At 28.8% G+C, this 22,805-nt stretch overlaps 2 protein-coding genes across 2 annotated transcripts; one reads left to right on the top strand and one right to left on the bottom strand.

The window, feature by feature from the left end:
- Window positions 1-5,404: 5,404 nt before the first annotated feature.
- LOC114186358 (F-box/kelch-repeat protein At3g23880-like) lies at window positions 5,405-6,847 on the top strand. The gene has a single exon (XM_028074426.1). It carries the CDS (start codon window positions 5,536-5,538, stop codon window positions 6,718-6,720), a length of 1,185 nt encoding a protein of 394 aa, XP_027930227.1. The 5' UTR covers window positions 5,405-5,535; the 3' UTR covers window positions 6,721-6,847.
- Window positions 6,848-13,587: 6,740 nt separating this feature from the next.
- On the bottom strand, window positions 13,588-18,999 carry LOC114184510 (guanine nucleotide-binding protein-like NSN1). Its single transcript, XM_028071818.1, has 9 exons — window positions 18,981-18,999; window positions 18,636-18,880; window positions 18,141-18,246; window positions 17,860-18,033; window positions 17,550-17,767; window positions 15,390-15,654; window positions 14,365-14,554; window positions 14,037-14,247; window positions 13,588-13,932 (listed from the first exon to the last, which is right to left on the bottom strand). Exons 1-9 carry the CDS (start codon window positions 18,997-18,999, stop codon window positions 13,588-13,590), a joined length of 1,773 nt encoding a protein of 590 aa, XP_027927619.1.
- Between the last annotated feature and the right edge of the window lie 3,806 nt (window positions 19,000-22,805).

Raw genomic sequence — 22,805 nt, 5'->3', positions numbered from 1 at the left:
TATTAAAAATAAGTAAAAATGATAAAATGTGTGTCTTAAAAGCAATTTGATATACCATTATAATGTTCAAACGAAAACAAGTGTATATATAATTAAAGGTCTTATAAGATAAAAGTGTTGGCACTAGTAGAAAAAAAGTCTATTACATCGGTTATTTTGGGCCTATTACATCGGTTTTCTCACCGATGTAGTAGTTTCCGATGTAGTAAGTGTTTGATATATTACATCGGTCCCTGGAATCGCTGTAATATATTACATCAGAAGCGGCAGCAGCGAAAAACCAACGGCAACAGCAGTAAACCCTAAACCCTCAACGACGCGGTGGTGCGATGGAACGACGGCAGCGCGAAAGGGCACAATTCAGAGCGCGGTTCGGAGCTCGACTAACGGCGGAGGAACTCCCAAGCAGCGGCGTCGTTGTTCGAATAGCAAAGAGCGGCTCCGTGAATGGTGGCGCAATTCGCGAAGGTCGAGGAGCAGCTGCGTTGAACGAAGAGCGGCAGCGCGAAGAGGGTCTGCGCGGAGGAGAGGAGTGGTTGCGCGGAGGAGCGCCTGCGCGGAGGAGTGGCTGCGTGGAGGAGCGGTCGCGCGAGGAGAACCTGCGGTGTTGTGCGGTGGCCGTGCGGGGCTGGTGTGGAGCGCCTGCGCGACGCCTGCGCGGAGGAGTGGTTGCGTGGAGGAGCGGCCGCGCGAGGAGAACCTGCGATGTTATGCGGTGGTCGTGCGGTGCTGGTGTGGTGCGGTGGCCGTGCGGTGCTGGTGTGGTGTGGTGTGGTGTGGTGTGGTGGTTGGGAACGAAGAGCGAAGAGAATGCAAAGAGAATGAAGAAAGCACGAAGACGAAAAGGAGAAATGAGGGGGAAAACCCTGCTGAGAAAAATAAGGCATACTACATCGGTTAAACAGGGGAACCGATGTAATATAATTGCTATGTGCAAAAAACCTATTTTTTTTAAAAAAAAATGGGTATTACATCGGTTGTGTTGGGGAACCGATGTAATATAGTTCGCAGAAATTTCAAAAATGCCACCGCGCACTGTACTACATCGTTTTTCGTGTAACTGATGTAATATCTTGTTGTAATATACCATTTCTGCACTAGTGTGGGTTTTTAAGGAGGGAGTATCACTGGGGAGATACAACACCAATGAGACCTGAGCCTAAGGCAATAACACCACTCTCAACCTAAAACCTTAATTTCTGGTCAATTGGGACGACTTAGACTCACACTTGGATTCCTAACAATCTCCTCCCTCAAGGGTGAGTCCCCCGGTTTTAACCATCGGCTCTGATACCACTTGTTAGGTTTATAAGGAGGGGGTTTCACTATGGAGATCAAACACCAATGAGACCTGAGCCTAACCATATAAGGAATTGACACCACTCTCAACCCAAAACCTTAAGGCGGTGGGCTTATGGGTCTTTATTCTTATATAGTGCTTTACTTTCTCATTTCTAGCCAATGTGGGACTTAGACTCACACTTGGATTACTAACAATCTCCCCCTCAAAGATGAGTCCCTTCAACCACAGTGGTACACTCCCCCTCCAACGGAAGCATTCCCAACCATGAGTACCCATTCTCGTACTGTCATTCATCTTAACGGGACACACTTACCTAGAACCCTTGCCAGGAAGACTCTCGATATAGGGACCTGCACTCGTCTGAGCCGGTTTTAACCATCGGATCTGATACCACTTGTTAGGTTTTTAAGGAGGGGATATCACTGGAGAGATATAACACCAATGAGACCTGAGCCGAACCATATAAGGCAATGACACCACTCTCAACCCAAAACCTTAAGGCAATGGGTTTATGGGTCTTTATTCTTATATAGTGCTCTATTTTCTCATTTCTGGTCAATTGGGACTTAGACTCACACTTGAATTCCTAACAAAAAGACACCTTGAAAATCTAAAAGAAAGCAACTTTAAGATATCATAGTAGTCAAACTGGTAAGAGATAATAAAAAATGTTTAAGAAAAAAAAAAGTTCTTAATGAGAAATGAAAATTAAGGATTAAAGATAATAAAAAATATAAGTTTTTTATATTACCTACTAAATAAAAGGTTTATATAGTTGAACATTTGAAATTGTGAGTCAAATATTTTCATTTGAAAAAAAAAAACACAATAAATAAAATATTAGAAAGGAGTAAAAGTATTCAAATATGAAAAATAAATCTATTTAATTGACTATAATTAATAATATACAATTTGAATATAATTGCACAAAGATAAAGAAAAATAAGGGTTATAGAATTATAAAGTAAGATAGTATTATATATATATATATATATATAATTATATATATTCTTTAGGATAGTTAAGAAACTGTTAGTACTTTACTAATTTAAAAATTAAACGGATGAGATAAATAATAGGATGAGTATAAGTTAAATTAATATACTTTTAATTTTTAAACTTTAATCCAAAATTGATATAAATTGTTTTCAAATTTAAAATATATATATATATATATATATATATATATATATATATATATATAATAATAATAATAATAATAATCCAATTGAGTTCAATTTTATTTACATATCAAAAGTGTTTTATATTAATATTTGATATATTTACACAATTTAACATATTCCAGTTCAAATATCGATTTGAAACGTCCTTTAACAAATAACAAAATGTAATGTCATTGAATAAAAATGACCATATCCACTTTATTTTAAGTTTGAAAAAAAATCAAATTTGAAACAATTGAGAATTCAAATTTTCTGAAATTACATTTCTAAAAACATATTTAACTCTTAACTAATATTTATTTTATTTATCCTTTTAAAATTAATCTATAAATATAAAATAATTAATTCGTAATATTTTTTCTTTTTCTTCTCTTCACGTATACAAAACAAATAAATGTATCTATTAATTATTTAAAGATGAGAAGAGTAGAGTTACTCTGTATGAGGAGAATAAAGAACATAATATTTAACTTTTATAAATAATGAATAAAGGGAACCAAAATTTTGTACGGGATGAAGAAAATATCTTTCTTAAAACTTAATATTTTTTTATTTGAGTATTTTGTTTAAAAACATTAATTATTGCATGCACTCTATTTATATTAAAGAGTCTAATAATAACATAAATTAGAAAGTATGTACTGATATGCACTTAGTATTAAATGGTCGTTTGTATTCAACATTTAGTGAAAGCGCGTGGACCACAGAATTAAACATCTCTGAGCAACTTCGTGAACTGATATTCTTCATTCCTTCATGTTTCAAAACAAAATTTTGAGACGTTTTAACACAGCTTAATTTTATTTTGGTTAAAATGTCTTTTTTTCTATTTTTTTTTGTTAAATTTTGTCAAATAAGTTCTAATTTTGGTTTTATGTTCAAATAAGTATCAATTTTGTTAATTTTTTCAATTAGGCCATTTTTTTGCTAACGGTGTTTAAATCATTAACGGTCATGAACAATGATTGTCACGTGTCACTTCGTGATTTTATTGATTTTTTTTTATATTTTTTTAAATGTCCACATGTCAATCCAATAACGTGTCACGTGTCAAAATCAATGTTCTATATTCAATTTAGTTCCTATATTTGTTGTTTTTGTTCAATTTAGTCCCAATTTTGTTTAAAATTGACAAATTTTGTCCCTTTCGAAGATGTAACCAAATTTAACTTTTATTTCAAAGTTATAATGATTTAAATTTTAATATATTATATAAAAATATTTAATAAAAAAATGTGAATTTTAATATAAAAATTAAATTTGATTTCAATTTTGAGAGGGACCAAATTGGTTCATGTTAACAAAAAAATAGGACTAAATTGAACAAAAATAATAAATATAGGGACCAAATTGAATATAGAACATTGACTTTGCACATGACACGTTGGTAGATTGAAACGTGGACATTTAAAAAAAATAAAAATAGATAAAAATAAAAAATTCAAAAAAACCACGAAGTGACACGTGGCAGTCACTGTGGCCGTTAATGATTTAAATGGTATTAGCAAAAAAGGACCCCATTGGACAAAATTGACGAAAATTAGGATCCACAAAATTAAAGTTAGAACTTATTTGACAAAACTTGACGAAAATTGGGATAAAAAAAGTATTTTAACCTTTTGTTTTTATTTAGTGATAGCACGTGGGACCTATAGATTTAAACATCTCAAAGCAAATTTCTTCTTCCTTTTAAAACCACATTTATTTCTAACTTTCAACAAAATATATTATTATTTTTGTCGGTGTGCTTAAGGAAAAAATATATTTGAAATTAATTAATTAAAAACTAAAATTAAAAGTGGGAAAAAGGCTATTAGTAGTAAAATTCTCACAATAAAACAAGTATAAACATTTTAACAATTATTAATTTTTATAATTATATAATATAGTTTTTTAAATATTAGAAATAGGGTCCATAAATAGAAGGATATAAAGAGAATAAAAAAATGATGCAGAAACTATTACAAAAAAAGAAAAAATCGAATGTGTATGGATCCACGTTGATAAATTCTAATTTTGTATTCGAATTTAAGAATTATAAATATATTTAACTATTAATTTAATATTAAACTATTTTTATTTACTCTTTTAAAATTAATTTATAAAAAGAAAAATATTTAATCAAATAGTTGTAATTTTATTTTCTTTTTCCACTTTACGTATAAAAGAATAAATATATGTAAATTATTTAAAGATGAAAGGAGAATATATAGTTACTTATAAGAGAATGAACGTAATTTCTAACTTTTAAAAATAATGAATAAAAGAAAACTAAAATTTTGTGGAAAGAAGAAAACAATCTTTCTTAAAACTTTAAATATTTGTTTTAATTGAGTATTTCGTTAAAAGCATTAATTATTGTAAATAATGCACTCTATTTATCTTAAATAGTCTAATAATAACATAAATGAGAAATTTTATATTTCTATGCAGTTAATATTAAATGGTCATTTATATTTGATATTTAGTGAAAGCGCGTGGGACTAAAATTTAAACGTCTTAGTTAGATCAACTCCTTAAAATGGTATTCTTCTTCCTTCTTAAACCATTTTTAATTCCAAGTTTTAACAGAATATATTATTATTTTTATTTATGTGCCTATGGAAAAAAATTAGAAATGAATTAATTAAACAGAATAAAATTAAAAGTGGGAGAGAGGCTTTTTGTATCTATTTATTTTGTTTAGATAATAGAAAAAGAAATGATGTTTATTTTTGTTTTAGAAAATACAAAAAGAAATGATGGATAAGAGTGATTAGAAAAATGTTGTAGTGTTAAAATTAGTGGCTGTATAAGTTTTTTTAATATAGGAGAATTGGTTAAAATGTGTAGAAGGAATTGAGAATCCTATTTATATACTCTTGCCCTTACATTTTTTAGAAAATTGAAGCGTGTGTTCCGCATCTTCACTATAAAAGCTTCTTAAGCATAACATCTTTTCATCATCAATGTGACCATTTCTCTTTCCTTCTTATCTGTTATTTCATTTTCCAATCTGCACCTTTTTCTCAACAGTTAAACAATTGCGTGGGTTTTCCCTGCTCTACAATGTCTTCTACTCAGAATAGTTGTGTTCTTCCCGAGAATATGCTCATGGAAATTTTGTCATGGCTTCCGCTGAAGGAGGTCGTGCAATTGAGATGCGTTTCAAAAGTGTGGAACCATCTTGTCTCTGATCCTGCATTCGTGAAACTGCATTTTCAAAGGTCTCCAAAAAATACTCACATCTTATTGACCTTTGTAGATACCGCTGACGACGGAGCACAGGACAGGAATTATGCCGTAATTTGCCCTATACAAGATTTACTAGACAACCCATCATCCACCCTTGAAACTTTACATCGCAACAATCGCCCATTCAATCGCAGTTACACTGTCTTGGGTGTCTGCAATGGCTTAGTATGCTTACAGGATTCTTCTACTGAAGAGGTATTTTCAGAATACTGGTTTCGGATTTGGAATCCGGCCATAAGGGCCATGTCTAAAGACTCTCCACATATTCGTTTTAGAAACAGCGATTATAAAGATGTTTCCTGGTTTAGGTTTGGGTTTGGATATGATGAATGGAGTGACACTTACCAAGTTGTGTTCTTGGATAATAATAAGAATGAATCGCAGACACTAGAGGTAAGAGTTTGGTCTTTAGGGGATACTTGTTGGAGGAATACGTTAACTTGTGACCCTGTTCCTACTGGGTATGGAAGTCCTCGAACTTTCGGAATTTTTGTGAGTGCTACTTTAAACTGGTTAGCATTTCCCAAATTTTACCTTGATAATTCTGATGAAGTTAAAATGAATCAGCTTGAAATATTTTCTTACCATCTAAAGGATGAGACATGCAGATATTTTCCTATGCCTGATGACATTTTAGAAGTCTATGTTTATGGTCCTGAGGTTGAGGTTTTGAAGGGTTGTTTGTGTCTTTTTCATCATTATGAGTATAACTTAATTATTTGGCTGAAGAGGGAGTTTAACGATGAAAAATCTTGGTCCAAGTTACTGACTTTTAGTTATCAGGAATATGTCAATAATGAATTTCCATTAGAGTTGTCGATAATTTGGGAGGATGATGAGGTTCTGCTGCTTGCAAACACTTATATATTTAAACCGAGATTTTTGTGGTATAACACCAGATATAATAGAGTAGATGGGGAAGAACGCTACGAGAATGACAAATGGTATCTTTTCTCTCATGAGTATGCTCACAGCTTGGTTTCTCCGTGTATGAATTAAGTTGTCTTAATCGATGTTGATAAGGCTATCACATCATATGAGGTTAAGGATGATATGAAGTTCCATAGTCTTTCTGGAAATGTATTATGAATTCTAGAATGTAAGTTGTCTTTCTGAATTATGTAATTCATGCTGTATTTTTTATTTTCCATTGCATAATTTTTAATCATTTTTAAATTATGCAACACATGATTAAATCCACCATGAACAAATTAAGGACACTTCTAGAGTTCATTGATATATTTTAATTTTGTGTCTTCAATTTAAAAATTAAAACATTTTTTACCATTAATTTAATATTAAATTATTTATATTCATCCTTTTAAAATTAATTTATAAAAATATAATTAATTAAATAGTTATATATATATATATATATATATATATATAATTTAAAGATGAGAAGATAACTCGACGTAGAGTTACTTGGAAGAGAATAATGAACATGGTATTTAACTTTTTAAAACAAAAAATAAAAAAGAAACCAAAATTTGGTAAAGAAGAAAATATTCTTTCTTATAACTTTAAATATTTGTTTTCATTTACTATTTCTTTAAAAGCATTAGTTATTGCAATTAATGCACTCTATTCATATTAAAAGGTCTAATAATGACATAAATTAGAAAGTTTGTATTCATTGTTCTTAAACATCTCAAAGCAGTTCCTTATAATGATATTCATTTTCCTTTTAAACCACTTTTAATTTCAAGTTTTAACAGAATATATTATTGTTTTTATCCGTGTGCTTATGAGAAAAAGATATTTGAAATGAATTAATTTGAAAAAATAAAACAAAAAGTGGGAAAGAGATTTTTGTATCTTTTGAAGTGATTTGTAGAATATTGTATTGTGTTCTTGTTCGCCTAAGTATATATAGAGGTAAATAAGTCCAGACTAAGACATATCATATAGAGGTACATAAGTCCAGGCTGAGACATATCAAGTAGTCTCGGTTCTCACTATGCTTTTATTATTCAGATAATAAAGTTGACAATTGGTATTATCATATTTTTTTTATTTTATTATTATCTTTTTAGATATTTTTGGTTTTTTAAATAAAATTAAAAAAATAAATATTTGATTTACATACTTATTATTTTGCAGATAAGTAAAAATATCAAAAAAATTAAGAAGAATATCAACAAAATTTGATTATCAAGTACAAATGTTTGGATGTTCTCTTTCTATGAGGATAACGTGACCTCGACGCGAGGGAGCCTCGTAGGGCACTCCTCGTGTTGATATATCCTCTAATTTGATGTGTCATCATGTCCACTTTCAAAATGATTGGGATATCCCAAATGAAGGGAGTGTCTCTAAAGACATTCTGATACTCAAGTTACAAACGTGTTACACATAGGGATACATAACAAAATTGATTCTTCTCACATACCTTATGAATAATGACTATATATAGTACTTTATTGAATGGAATCGCACAAAGAAAAACAAATATATAACGAAGGGTATATGATAAAATGAAAAATACTTTGAGATCTAAGAAAACTTTTCAAATATGACCAGAATCAATGGTTGAGAAATAAAGAAAATTGTTTTAGTGAAACAAAATAGTTCTTCAAATAAAGAAAAAATTAATAATAATAGAGTAAAAAAGATAATTTTTTTATATTACGTAGTAAACTAAAAGTTTATGTTATTGAACACTTAAATTGGGAGTGTTAAATGTTCTCATGTGAAAAGAAAATATACAATCAATAAAAATATTCAAATAAATATAAATATTCAAATGTGAGACAAAAAAAAATATTTAATTGACATACATCATTTGAACATAATTGCACAAAGGTTATGATAAGATGAAAAATATATTGGAGATGCTAATGAATTTTATGGCAATTCAATTTTTATATATACACACACACTTTCTATTTTTATTTTTTCTAATTGTTTGGCATGTCATGAAATTCAATATCATAAACCTTTGATTTACTAGGTAATATAAAAAACTTATATTCTTTATTATATTATTATTGATTTTTGTTTCACTTTAAGAACTATTTTGTTTCACTAAATCAATTTTTATTATCTCTAAGATCTTTTTCATCTTAATATACCCTTAAGTATATATTTCTTTCTTTTATGCGATTTCATTCAACGGTTTATCAAATTGTTTCCATTTGATCACTTTTTAATATTTTATTTGTTTTTTTATCATGTATTGATATTTTTTATATAATTATTTTTATTTTCTAACTTATTTTCATACATGTAATTTTATCACTATAATTGTATAGGTAAATTTTATTTACTGTAATATAATAATTTCATATAATTGTCATGAATCTTTTTTATTATCATCCAACATATATTGAAATTCAAAAGATGAAAGATCTTTGTTAAATTTCAATTATTATTAGTTTAATCTTTGTTCTTTTTGTGATTTTGATTAAGTAATGTATTATAATTTTTATCAATGTACAAAAAAGAGAGAGATTTCATTAGAATTTGACTTGAAGTAAACATACATTTAAAATATTTTTTATAAATATTTAATAAATTTTTTGAATCTCATGAAATTTTATTTTGTATTTTAATTTGAAATGCATATAATTATAATTTCTTTATAAATACTTGATATTGAAGAGAAGAGAATACTCTCCTTTTAATATTAAATATTTGATAATATTATATTTTATTTACCATACTTTTTATTATTTTATAAAATTTAATTAATTGAGAAAGAGTAAGAAAGCGGATGAGTACCATACGAGTATATACCTATTACCTAGGGGATGGAGATCAGACAAAATTTTGATAGCAGTTGCGTTTGGGTATGAAAATATGAATGAATTTTTTCTCATGTACAGTATGTACAGTAAACGTTCGCTTAAGTCCACATTTTGATCTTGAGCGTTTGATGCGGACTCAAGAATAGGACTAATCCATCTAATATTTCTTGAGACATTATTGGTCTTAGATAAATTTTTATTATCTTTAGCTTTGAGAAACTCATTTCGGATGAAACAAATTACACTAGAATTGTATTCTATAAGTTATATATGCATTTGGAAAAGAATTTATTCTTTTTATATAATTAAGAATGTTAATTGGTTTATAATTTTCCAAACCTATAATTTCCCTTAAGATATTTAATTCTGAAATTAAATCAAATCTATCAATATCCAACAAATTATCATGTTTTAAATATTTTTCAAGGTTTAAGCAATTTTCTTTCAGAAATGAAATATCTACACCCAATAATACACAAGACATTTGCTCTTTTTTGTTCATAGCTCCTTTTTGTTATGAAATTAAAGTTTCAATTCTTCTTTTCTTTTGAATTCTTGAATAGCCTGATTCAAATTTTCTAGTTGACATATTTATATATTTTTATATGAAATAAAAAATGATAATATATAAAACACTACTAAAGATAAATATAAAAAATGAATGAATTAAAATAATAAAATCTGGTTCTGGTTGTCAAGAAAATAAACTATATAGTAGATTTGTAGTATCTTAAAGTCTCAAGTCTCTTTTTCGTTCTTAAGCCTCAATTTTTTCACAAACTTGCAAAGTTGTTTGTTTTAAGATTAATAATTAATAAAAATAATTAAAAAAATATTGTTCTTCTAAACTCGATAGTAAGTCTTTTTTTTTCTAAACTTATTATCTTTTTACAAAAAATTCAACTTTCAATTATACTCCAATTAATCTATTATCCCCCAAAAGACTAAATTATAATCTAATTAATAGTTTTGTAAAAAAAATTCAGTTTCTCTTCAAGATATAAGCACACACAAAAAAACTCTGTAAATCTAAAAGTACCAAAAAATAAAACTAGGCAAAAGAAATACATTTCTAATTCTAATACAAATCCAAAACAGAATAAAAATAACAACACAAATAGAAAGGAAAGACATACTAACCAGATATGAGAATGAAAAAATTGGTACATAAGGGCAACATGAGATTCAAAATATTTAAGGGATATAATCTGCAAATACCCTAGAAAAAAAATACTATTATAAGGAAATAAAGTAAGGAGAGGGAAGAGAAGTCATAAAGAGACAAAAGAAAAAAAATAGAATCTAGATTCATTATAAGAGAATAAAGATGGTTAATCATTATCTTTCTTGTAAACAAAATTATAATTTACTAAATATATGTTTTAACTCATTAATTATCATTTCTACTTCTAATAAAAATTGACATACATATACTAATAATTTAATTAAATTTTATTCTCAAACATAAACTTGTAATTAATTTAATAGAATTATACTAGTAATAAAATATTTGTTTGAGGCCTTTTTATATCTTAAACATAATTCTATAATTAGTTTAGTAGAGGTATATTTTTGAGGCCTTTTTTTCTTAAACATAATTTAATAATTAATTTAATAAAAAAATATTAGTAGTAGAAAAAGATTTTTTGAGGTCTTATTACTCTTGAGGGCTAAAATGAGTGTTTTACTCGCTTTATCCTTGAACCGACCCTGTCAAAGATAAAGTGGTTCACACTTTTGAAACGCATTTGGATTGCACGACAGCCTTCAGCGGAAGCCATGACAAAATTTCCATGAGCATATATTCGAGAAGAACATAATTATTCGGAGGAGAAGACATTGTGCAAGAGGGAAAACCACTTCACACAAATCTATGTATTTGGAGGAGAAGAATAAACCTAGATTTTATTTAATATCACACTTATCTATGTATTGTAAAATTTAATGTATATTAATTATCCTTAACCACAACCCTTAGGGCATTGGTTAGCAAGACCCTTAAATAAAATATGACCTAATAACCATTAATACAATTTTATTTTATTTAAATGACAAAATATCCTTAAATATTGTACATGTGTGTTTAATATTTTATTTAATGCTCACCAATAAAAGTTAAAAAATAATTAAATAATTAAATAACTATATTTTAATGTTGTTAAAAATTTAATATAATTAAACACAAAAAATTTAAATTAATAGAAAACCAACAATATATATATATATATATATATATATATATATATATATATATATATATATATATATATATATCATCATCATCATCACATTGTCATGCTTTACACTTTACATTTCAAGCCACACACATCTATCATTCATGATATACATTTTTTTTAGTCCAAGATCAAACCAAAACCACAGATAAGTGCATAACAATCCACCAACGCATCAAGTAAAAATGCTTTTCACAACAAGAGAAACTTAAAATAGAACAATCTTAAGTGACTGACTTTTCTATCTACAAATCTCAAATAAAAGATCTCAACGTCAAAGTAAAAATTCATATATCAAAAATTAACTATCAAAATTTCAGCTTAATCCAACGATCAATAAAATAAAATTTCAACTCAAATCCAAATAAGTCAAATCCACCTTACTTAAGTCAAATCAGGTCTACATCAAATCAAAGTGACACGTGAGTATATTAAGTTGTCGTCCCCGACTTTGCCCAGGAATCTTAGCTATATATTAAGGTTGGCCAACCTTCTTTCCACAAATATAGCTTGATAAGGTAAATTTTATATATGCGAGTTTATTTTCTTACTAAAACTTCAAATATGAGCCTTGACATATGTAACTAGAAGATGGGGGATTTTTTTTTCAAATATTAGATTATGTTTTCAATAGATAACAGGTTTCCTTATTCGTAATAAAATTGTAATTTCCTTTTTCTAGTTTTTAAAATTTTTGTTGTTTACAAAATCTTATTTGATTGTAATTTTAGTATAGGATTATTTGATGTAAACTTTAAGTAATTTTTACATTGTAATTTTTGAATGAATTTATTTGGTTGTAGTATAAGAACATGAAATGGAAGGGAGTGTAGATAATATACAGAATGATGTCAAATATTGCAATTTGATCAGTAAAAGAAGTTTATTAAGACCTTCACTCTGTAGAACATTAGCCATTGCTTCCTGCACTCCATCAAAAGATATTTCGCGTGTTCTGAAAGTTCTTTTCAAATTCCATTTCATATACGGGTGCTTCCAAAAATTTCTTTCGAAAAGTATTATATGCATTTCAAAAAGTGTATTCTTAAAACCTGTTCCAAAAAACGGGTTTCGGAATGTATTTCAAGCGTTGCAAAAATTTTATTCTTAAAATCTCAGTATCGAAAATTTCATTTCGGAAGTTTTATTCTGGAAAATTTTGCTCTGGAAATATTATTTTAAAATTTTCAAAATTCCTGTTTTGGAAAGCCTATTCCAAAATTTATAATTTCAAAGTGACTCTTATACAAATAAAATGGTCATATTCAAAACATTGGTGAGATGCTAGAAGAAATTACATAAAATCTTTTGCAAACTTAAGACAAGATCAAACACAAAAAAAAAAAAGACAAGGGCGTTTCGGCGTAATGGAGACGAAACTCTCTAATTCGTGACAAAATTCTAAAAGTTCATTTCAAATTTGAAAATAGGAGTAATTTAAAGTAGAACCTTTTGACATACCGTAATACTCTCTCTTTCATGAAATCTTATCTTAATTTCTAAAATTTTATATAATATTTTACGTTTCGCTTATTTTTAAGTCGTTTCAAATAACGTAATTTTCTATATCTTTTCTCTTCGTCTATTTTCTTTCTTTCTATCTTAATGGTCTTGGATTTCATTTTATATGATAGTTAAAATCCATGACTCAATGTTTGATGGAATATGAATTTCATATCTATTTTTGAACGTAGTTTATAAACATTGAAAAAATAATATCACCTTTCAATTTAGTGGATTTTAAGAGATGTATCATTATTACATTTTTGAAGAAGATTATTATAGAAATTTGAAGGATAATAAATATGTGAAGACCCAATGAAAAGGCAAAACCTTATTATATCATCTTTAAATAACGAATATGCTGGCTTGTTTATCATTCATCAATTTGGATGCAGACACACAGGCACTTTGGAGTTGACTGGTTCATCATCAGCATCCTCACTCTGGCTGTCTTCAGAATCCATTGAGGCTCCCTTTTGGAAGTAATCTGTTTTGAAATCGTAATCACCATCCATTGAAGCTTTCTTATCCTTTTTTCTTTTGTTCTTCTCTGCGCGCCTCAGTTTTGTATTAAGCATACCATCTGCAGTGTATAATTTTTCATTTTGCCTACTTGCTGCACTGTTATCCTTCTTCTTTCCACCATCATCTTCCATGGCTTCATCACCCTCACCCACATTTCCGGGACCTTCGCCTTGGTTACCTGACTTGGTTTCTGTCTCATCCTACAAGAGAATGTTTTAATTAGAAAGTGTGAAAACACTAAAATTCCCAACATACGATTGATATCAACAATAGTCAATTCTCTAAACGGTTTCAAGAAACAAACCTCCAACATCATTTCAGTAAGATTGAGAGGGTGACTTGAAGGAACTTCAACAACATTGAAGTCATCAACAAATTTAAGGCTCCCAATATATGAAGATTCATTGTTATAGACTTCATCAAGGTTAAACTCTTTTGCAAATTCAGAAACTATCTTCGCCTCTGAAGGTTCACCTTGATCCCTATTTGGGGGCATGGTATAATACTGAATTTTACTTGAAACATACAAACAGAAAGAGAAATTTCTGCGTTTAGTTCTTTCTCAATTTTAACTTCAAAACACAGAAAAGTAATCGGTTCTCTGATCATAATTTAAGAAATTCCATGCATGCGTACCCTCGTTCCAATCACGAAGAACGATTCTTACAGTAGTAGCAACGTCATGTATTCCATCCTTCTTGAGTTTGCCCTTCTCTCTAGCTACCTTCCGCAGAAAGTCGTCAACATCACCTACATTGAAACTGCCAATTTTGTACAGAGTTACCAGCTGCTCAGGCAGACAGAGCTTTAGAATTTCCTTCACTGCGTTGGCCAAGTTAAAAGAAAAGAAATAAGTCTTTCAATTTACTTAACAAGAGTCAGTACATCTTAAATCAGGATTTTCCATAAATAAAATAATTGTATCATGCAAACTTCTAAGCGTTTTGGAAATTAAAATTCTCATTACTAAATCAAGCATTAATTTATATCTAAACAAAATAAAAACAACCATTGAATTTTAAAAAAAGCATAAAAGGAAGCATAACCCAACAGCCCACGCATAAAAAAATCCAATGTTCTATAACATCACCTATCCAGTTGCATTTTTAAAACCTAACAAAACCCCATTTTATAACTAGGGTAAGTGACAAGATTTAACCAAAGGGTGCTATTATCACTAACATTCGGAGAATGGTTAGACCAAACCACACACAACCATATAATAAAATACAATGTACACACCCAGCGACCCACGGACTAACCTCATTCACACCATCATTGTTAACACAAAAGTAAAGGGAAGTTGTAAAGAGGGAACGATTCTGAAAATAATTGAATTTATAATTGAAAGTAATTCTATTTGAGAAAATGGAGGAAAATGGGATAAGAAATTTACACAAAAATAACATGTTTAAAGACAAAAGGCACCCTTATATATATAGGCACTAGTCAAACCAAATGCACCAAAAAATAGAAAATACTTCAAACTGTTGTAGAATTGAATAGAATTTCTTCAATGTCACAAGCTTATTTTCTTTTACTATTTTTTTCATGTAAAATACCTATAAATCTTCTACCATTCATTTCAAACTGAATTAATGCAAATAAACACCTGAATAACCAGATATTAAGGGAGGGGGGAAATGACTTGGTATACCTGGGCTAATTGGATCCTCTAAGTTCTCAATCCTCTTGCAATTTTTTAAGGCAATGGAAGCATCATTATGTTGAGACTTTAGCATAACAACACCAGGGCAATCTAGCAACTTAACATTTTTGTCCAAATGAACCTCTTGCATTGATCTTGTTAACCCCGGAGTAGAGCCAACATTGACAACATGAGACCTTTTTAAACTATTAATAAGACTACTCTTCCCCACATTGGGCAAGCCAATCAAACCCACGGTTATTGACTTCTTGATCTGTCAAGACAAGGAAGCAAAACAACAACAAAATCAATGATCTAGAATTAAAGGACAAAAGCAGAAAAAACAAAACAATTAATGGATAAGCAATAGACATTATAAAGACTAGAAAAACAAATACAACAGGGAAAATAGATAATCAATCAAATGACAAAACCCCCAAAAGGTAGCAACGATAAACCATGAAGATGCACAGTAAAGCATACTTTTCCAACTCAAAATCTTTACATTTAGCTTTGCTGTGTGATTGACCAAATGTTGGTACATTTATGCAAAAGCAAACAAATGAAAATGTTAGATCAGTGTCACCTAGATGACTAAAATAGAACATATGTCTGTGTGTTGGGTGTGCGTGCTTTTAGCTAGGTGCAAACTTCACTCTTTTGTGTAGATTTAAGTTAGACATAAATCGACATTTCTATTATTCTGATTTTAAAAAGAAAATGTTTGGATAACAAAGTATTTTCAACAGATAAAATAGCAAAAACAAAACTAGGTAAGAAGAGAAACCCTATCTAACAAGATTGATACTTATCTTACACTAGAAACGATGATTCAGAAAAATGCATCAACAATATAGAGAACATTAATGCCAACAATTCTGAAGTTCCATTTAGAGGTGATATCATTATGGGAACAAGTTGTCAAACTCAAGAGTCTATGTCAAGAGTATATGTAACAAGTTTACATTATTATTATTACAAGTTTACTTTAAATAAAAAAATTAAAATATCTATAAATAATATAATACTTTATTGTTATATGATTCTATAAATAACTTTTTATACTTTTTTAATGAAATATTATTATTATTATTATTACTATTAGATTATTATATTATATTTTTAAATATTTTTTATATTTTTCTAATATTACTATTCTTTTATAATAACTTTAATTATTCTCTTATATAACTTGAATGGTCATATTGTATACTAGATTTTATATTTTATATAAGAGAAAAGGTTGTTGGATTGAGGGCCAAAAGCTCATTAGAGAAGAAAGGACCCCTGAAACATCATCTCTCACGAAACTTCACTCCTACTCTTGAGAGCGCAACACCAGCACGACAGCGGTGCGGCAGGAGAAGAATGAATCAAGCTGATTTCGCATAGGAAACAATAATCTTTGGGGTCTTTATGGCTCGAAGAAAAGTCATATGGACTGCCAACTCTGTTGTTGGATCACAAGTTTAGTTGAGTTCACCAAGTTCACGACAAGTTTAGCGAGATTATTCCAAAATCAAGTTTACTTTAAGTTTACTTCAAGTTAACTCGGGATATGGGTGTGGGAACATACATTCTACACGTACATTTGATAACCATGGGAGCAAGTACCATAGACATAAGGTTTAGTAATAATTTAATTTCTACTAAAATGTTAAAAAAAGTGTGATCTACCACTTTATTTTTCTTTCTGAGCCGGTGCACAAGACACATCCACCCACAAACATTTCTTCAAATTGACTCTAAATGTAAGTGCCAAAAAATGAAAACCAACCCAGTTATGCTCTTCACTTCTCCCTAAGTTTATATACTATAAGTTTATTTGCAAAACCTTTTGATTTCATATTCGGTTCAACATTTAAGTTTGCTTTTCCAGTAAAGGTATCTTTTATTCTATAATTTTCATGTCAATATAGTGTATCCAATGCACATTAGCAAGACCATAAATTTACAATATCCCAGGCTAGAATGCAAGGAAAAACATAAAAAACCACACTCATACACACCAAAAATATCAGTAGTGAATACATAAAGGATTTTCAATCATATATCTGATAATAATTCTATGGAGGGAAGCACAATACAGGAACCAAAATTGTAACTGTGAAATGACTCACAAGCAACTGATTTAGCACAAAATTTTCATTATGAAAATCGCAATTTTACCTCATGACTTCTTGAGTAATTCTTCAACAATTTGAGTAGAGTATCAGCTCCAAGACAATCACTTAGTTGCAAAATATCGCTTGATTTGGCTTTCTTAGAAGATTTCCTCCACGCTAAGTTTGACCTTTGTTGTTGCGTACTACACTTGAAGGCCACGGTAGGTAATTCTTCTCTAAGGTATTTGAGCCACTTTTCTAAAGCTTCTTTAGGGACAAGATCTATTGTAAGGGTCAAATGATTAGCCAATGCAAAAATAAATATTCCATAAAATGGAGAAAGCAGACAAAATGAAATATGATCAGTAAACTACCAATTTTATTTAAAAGCAAGACGAGATGTTTATCAGGACCCGATTTCATCACCATGTTTTCTATCTCGGGACAGCGAGTCCCCAAAGGATCCCGGGCATCAAGAACCTCCAGTAAGACATCAGAGGCTTCAATGACCTTAACAAGATCCTTGTAAAAGGCTCTATCTGAGCTATCTATGGAATAATTAAAAACAAAAATAGCAATTGTAAGAACATAGGCAAGTAAGCACTTGATAGTTCAAACTAACCAAACTGTCAAGAAATTGCAAATAAGTACACACCTCTGGTCTTTAAGGCGGTACCAAAATCATTACTATTTTTTTTAGAATCCTCTAGCAACTTGGAGTCATCTTCCTCCTCTAGCAAGCCCAATTTCCTTTTACGAGCCTGAAACAAGCAATGAATAGTAAATTCCTAACTGCAAGAAAAACAGAAATCACAAATGACACTTTACTTCACACCACTCTTCTCTTTCCCACCCAGTTTGACGTGGACATAAATCTATACTGATATAATAATCAAAAACACTTTAAAACACCAACATTCATACACCCTCATTATCATCTATCTCTTTCTTCCTATCACATTACACCACCTATCATTCCTACACTTCTCTCACTAAGAACAATCAAAACCCAACTGTCCATGAATCACTTTCTACAAGAACAAGGTTTACACATTCATTTAACTTATCATGTAACATAACAAATCATAATCAATAATAAAAAAAAAATGAATGCATGAAATGTGGAGTTTAATAAAGATAAAGCAATTACCCTCTCCTTGCGTTCAACTTTCTTTTGCTCCAATTCTTCAATGGCCTTCGCTCTTCGAGCTTCAAGGGCTTTCAGTTCCTGTTCCTTGAAGGGCCAATCGTTGGGAATACCAGGATCCTTCTCAACCTTATTTTTCCCACTCAGCCTAAGCTTCTTCGCTTCCTTCGCTTCTTTTCTGTTGTGCTCTTTCACCTTCCGTATCACCTTGTACTTCTTCTTCAACGAAACCCTCTTACTCTTACTCTCTGCACCCCAAAAAATTCACAACAATAATAAAAAAATAAACAATTAAAATCATTGCACACTACTGATATCAAACAAAGAACAGGGATTGCGTTTTCTTACTCTTGCTTTTCATCACCATTTTGTGTTCTCTACCTTTACAAGAGAAAAAGAGATGAGAACGATAATCCACGTCAAAAATAGTAGAAAACGGAGAGAAGAAGAGCAAAGATTTGAAGAGGCCCTGGAGCGAGCGAATAGAGAAGAGGGTGAAGGAGTTTGTTGTATATTGTTATTCAAATTTTAAAAGGTAAGATTACATAATCAACATATTAAATTTGATATTCAATCAGAGTTGTTTTAGTATTCTAAAAAAAATTTTTTATATCCTTATCTTTTAATTTGATATATTAAAATAATGAATTTTATATGCCTTGATTTTTTTATAATAAAATATAATTACTTAAATATATTATAAAAAACTATAATGTAACAAAAAAATTTAAAAGGGTTTTCTTAGGCTAACTTAAGACGAATTTGTTAATATTTTGAGCTTAAATAATTTCACACGTGTTTTTTGATAAATACTAGTTAGTAGTAAGGTTTCAATTTATAAAGTTTTTATTGTTATAATTTAGTACATATTTAGCTTCTACAATTTAATTTTATTAAAATATAAAGTAATATATATCCAAAACTAAGATATCTAAACTAGCTTAAAAGTGTGGGCAATCCAAAAGCGTAATTAAACCTAAAAATTGTATATATCCAACCTCTTTGACTACACTGCTTGAAAAAACACAAATTTCAAATTGTTCGCTCTCTTCCTTTAAGTTCTTCTTTGTTTAGGTTATACATTTGTGATAGTTTTAGGGTTCTATGAGTCAAGTGTTGACACAGTATTAATAGTATTATACTGCAGTTATATGAATGAGTTTTTCAAATATTTGAAGGAGATAAAACTAATACATGATTTAACCAAAAAATTTCGATTGGTATCAGAATAATATTTTTTTTATTTGATGTTGCTGATTTGTTAATATTTTAGAATTGAATAGATTTAATGGATATTAAATGTTGTGGACTGTTTTTATTTTTCGAAATGTTGATATATATATATATATATATATATATATATATATATATATATATATATATATATTCTAAGTTGTGAATCGGAAAAGTTTCAGATTTATGTATCTTTTATTTCGGCGTATATTAGTAGAAGCATATGATCCATTATATGTACATAATAAATATATACGAATATGTTTCTGTTATTTTTTGTAGCATATATTTAATGTTAGGAATGATAACTATATATACTGAAATGAGTGGGAGTGAAATCCGTCGAACGTAACTATCAAATAATATTATAATATTATTTGGAAATTTTAGGAAGTTTCAGTTATTTTTATTTTTTCATTCATAATATTATTATTATTAATGATATGATTATTAATGATGATTAAATTAATAAATAAAATTATGTATAAATTATATATATATATATATATATATTACAATAACTAATTATTTAATTTAATAACTAATTATACAATTGTATAAATATTTAATCTATATATGATTTAGATACTAATAATATGATTTTATACGATCAAATTAATGTTTTAAAATATTAATTTAATTTTGTACAGTTTTAAAATATTTTGTGTTTTGTATAAAATTCATTCTAGGAATTTCATTTTTTAGGACGAAAAATTTTATTTATTAAGAGAATATGAGATCCAAAAAATTATAATAATTAGAAAAATAAATAAATGAGATTAAATAAATATTTAAAGTAAAAGACAAAATGGTTTCAAAATTATTTAATTAAAAAGATATTATATATATATGTCGTTAAAATATTATGAGATATTGTTAAAAGATGTTAAATATTTTTAAGTGACCAATTAATTATTTAAAAAGTATTTATTTAGAAAGTTATTATAAGAAACGTAATGATTTATTATTTTAAAAGATTTATTTTATTTAAATGATGTTTTAGAATATAAAAGATAAGAGATTATTTTGAAGGATATATAAAGTAATTATTGAACTATAAATGAGTTATATATGATGATTATTTGTTAAATAGATTTATTGAAAAGATATACGATTTGTTACGTAGGTGAATATGGTTATATACATAAGATTTAAAAAGATTTCCTAAGAAATAGAAAAAGAAAGGTAGGAAAATATGTATATGATATTTTAGAGTTATTAGAAAGACAACATAAAATCTCTTAAGAATATCTAGGATTTTAAAGGTGAGAATGAAACTTACAAATATTTAAATGAGTAAGTGAGTAAGTGTTATGTTATGAGAAATAATGTGCCTTAATAGATTGAGGGAGAAGTTAGAGTAAATTCAAACACATAGGGAGAAACTTTGAAGTTTGCATACCAAATTCAGATTATGGATGTTAATATTTTTGTGATTGTATGAGTTTTGATATGCATTATCATGTTTTGTGTTAATGATTAGAGGAGTGTGAATATGTTTTCATGAGTGTTCCTAAATATTTGAGGAGATCTCCATGACTATTACGGTTTAAGCAGGTCTCCATGAATGATACCGGATGATTGATGTAATATATACGTGATATTAATGATTCTTTGAATGTAATATTTGTTATATTAGCTTAGCATTTTGTTGGTAGTTCTATTTCCACATGCGATAATAGTGTCACTTGGCATTGAAGCTTATGATGAAATAGGTTTAGATGCACAATAAAGATAAACGAATGGAAGTTGGAATGAGTTTGAGCTAGTAATTTAGAGTTTATGATTTTCTTCTATTTATGTTAGTTAAAATAGTTATGTAAAGACAATTGATTTCATTGACTTCTCCCTTTGAAAGTAGTACTTATGGTATATTTAAGCATTACACTACTCAATTTTCTTTAAAAAAAACATTAAAACTTCATGTTTTCCATAAGTTTATTAGAAATCATTAGTTGTTAATAATTAGATGGCTTAAAAGTATTAGAAAAAATTGGAATGTTACAAACAGACCATAAATACAAGGATATAAAAAAGAAAAAAAGTGTAGAAACTAATACAAATAATAATATTTGTTCACATTCTTATCAAATTGTCCGCATTTTGTCTATAAAATCTTCTGCAGCATGTAACTACGTTCATGTTCACTATGATCACTTCACTCTTTTTTTTTATCAGCAAAGAATAAAATAAATTAAATAGAATACTTGAGGGGTATTCTAACCCTTATAAAAAATGCAGGACAAATAGATGCAATAGCTTAGCATCATGGCTCCATCAAAACAAAAAACCATTCAAAAGTAAATAATCACAATTTGGAACAACTTTGTGATCCACAAACAAAGGGGGCAAAGAGTATGCTACCTAAAACACAGACCCCTACCAAATTTTTGAATAATATAATAATAATATACATTAATCAAACCGCATTCTTCCTAATGTCAATACTTTAAACTTTTGAACACATCTTCCCCTCATAGAAGGAGGATAAATGCATCCAAATGGCCCTCTAGGAGAACAAGAAAGATTAAAGTACGCTTAATACATTTCATTCTCATTGCATTTGTCAAATTGGGCAATTTCACTTCTGACCCAAAGGAGATTGATCAACATGTACTATTATATTTATGATTTGTCATGGTCCCTTCGTCAATAGTGACCTGTATAAGCTTGTCTAGTACACTTAAACACAAAACAATTAATCATATCACAAAGATTTTAATAATACATAAGGAGAAAGAAACCAATCACTATAAGAGAACATAACATATGGATTTTTATGTTTCATCCAAACCCAAGTTGTTACCTGAACAAGAGCAAATATCTCCTCTTCTATTTTTTATTTTATTTTCTAATCTACATTTATTTCCCCTTAACAGTTAAATAATTGTAGCTTTGTGTAAGATAGGGTTTTGCCTTCTGTATCAATGTCTTCAGAAT

Source organism: Vigna unguiculata, chromosome 5 (genome assembly GCF_004118075.2).
Source record: "Vigna unguiculata cultivar IT97K-499-35 chromosome 5, ASM411807v1, whole genome shotgun sequence".
In the NCBI taxonomy this organism is placed as follows: domain Eukaryota; kingdom Viridiplantae; phylum Streptophyta; class Magnoliopsida; order Fabales; family Fabaceae; genus Vigna; species Vigna unguiculata.
This window is presented reverse-complemented; position numbering and strand designations above follow the sequence as displayed.

Excerpts from the sequence above, each read along its gene's own strand:
- LOC114186358 (XM_028074426.1), top strand. The coding sequence starts at position 5,536 with ATGTCTTCTACTCAGAATAGTTGTGTTCTTCCCGAGAATATGCTCATG.
- LOC114184510 (XM_028071818.1), bottom strand. Across the intron at positions 18,247-18,635 it reads AAGTTGAACGCAAGGAGAGG|GCTCGTAAAAGGAAATTGGG; the intron begins GTAATTGCTTTA and ends TGCTTGTTTCAG. Across the intron at positions 18,034-18,140 it reads TACCGCCTTAAAGACCAGAG|ATAGCTCAGATAGAGCCTTT; the intron begins GTGTGTACTTAT and ends ATTATTCCATAG.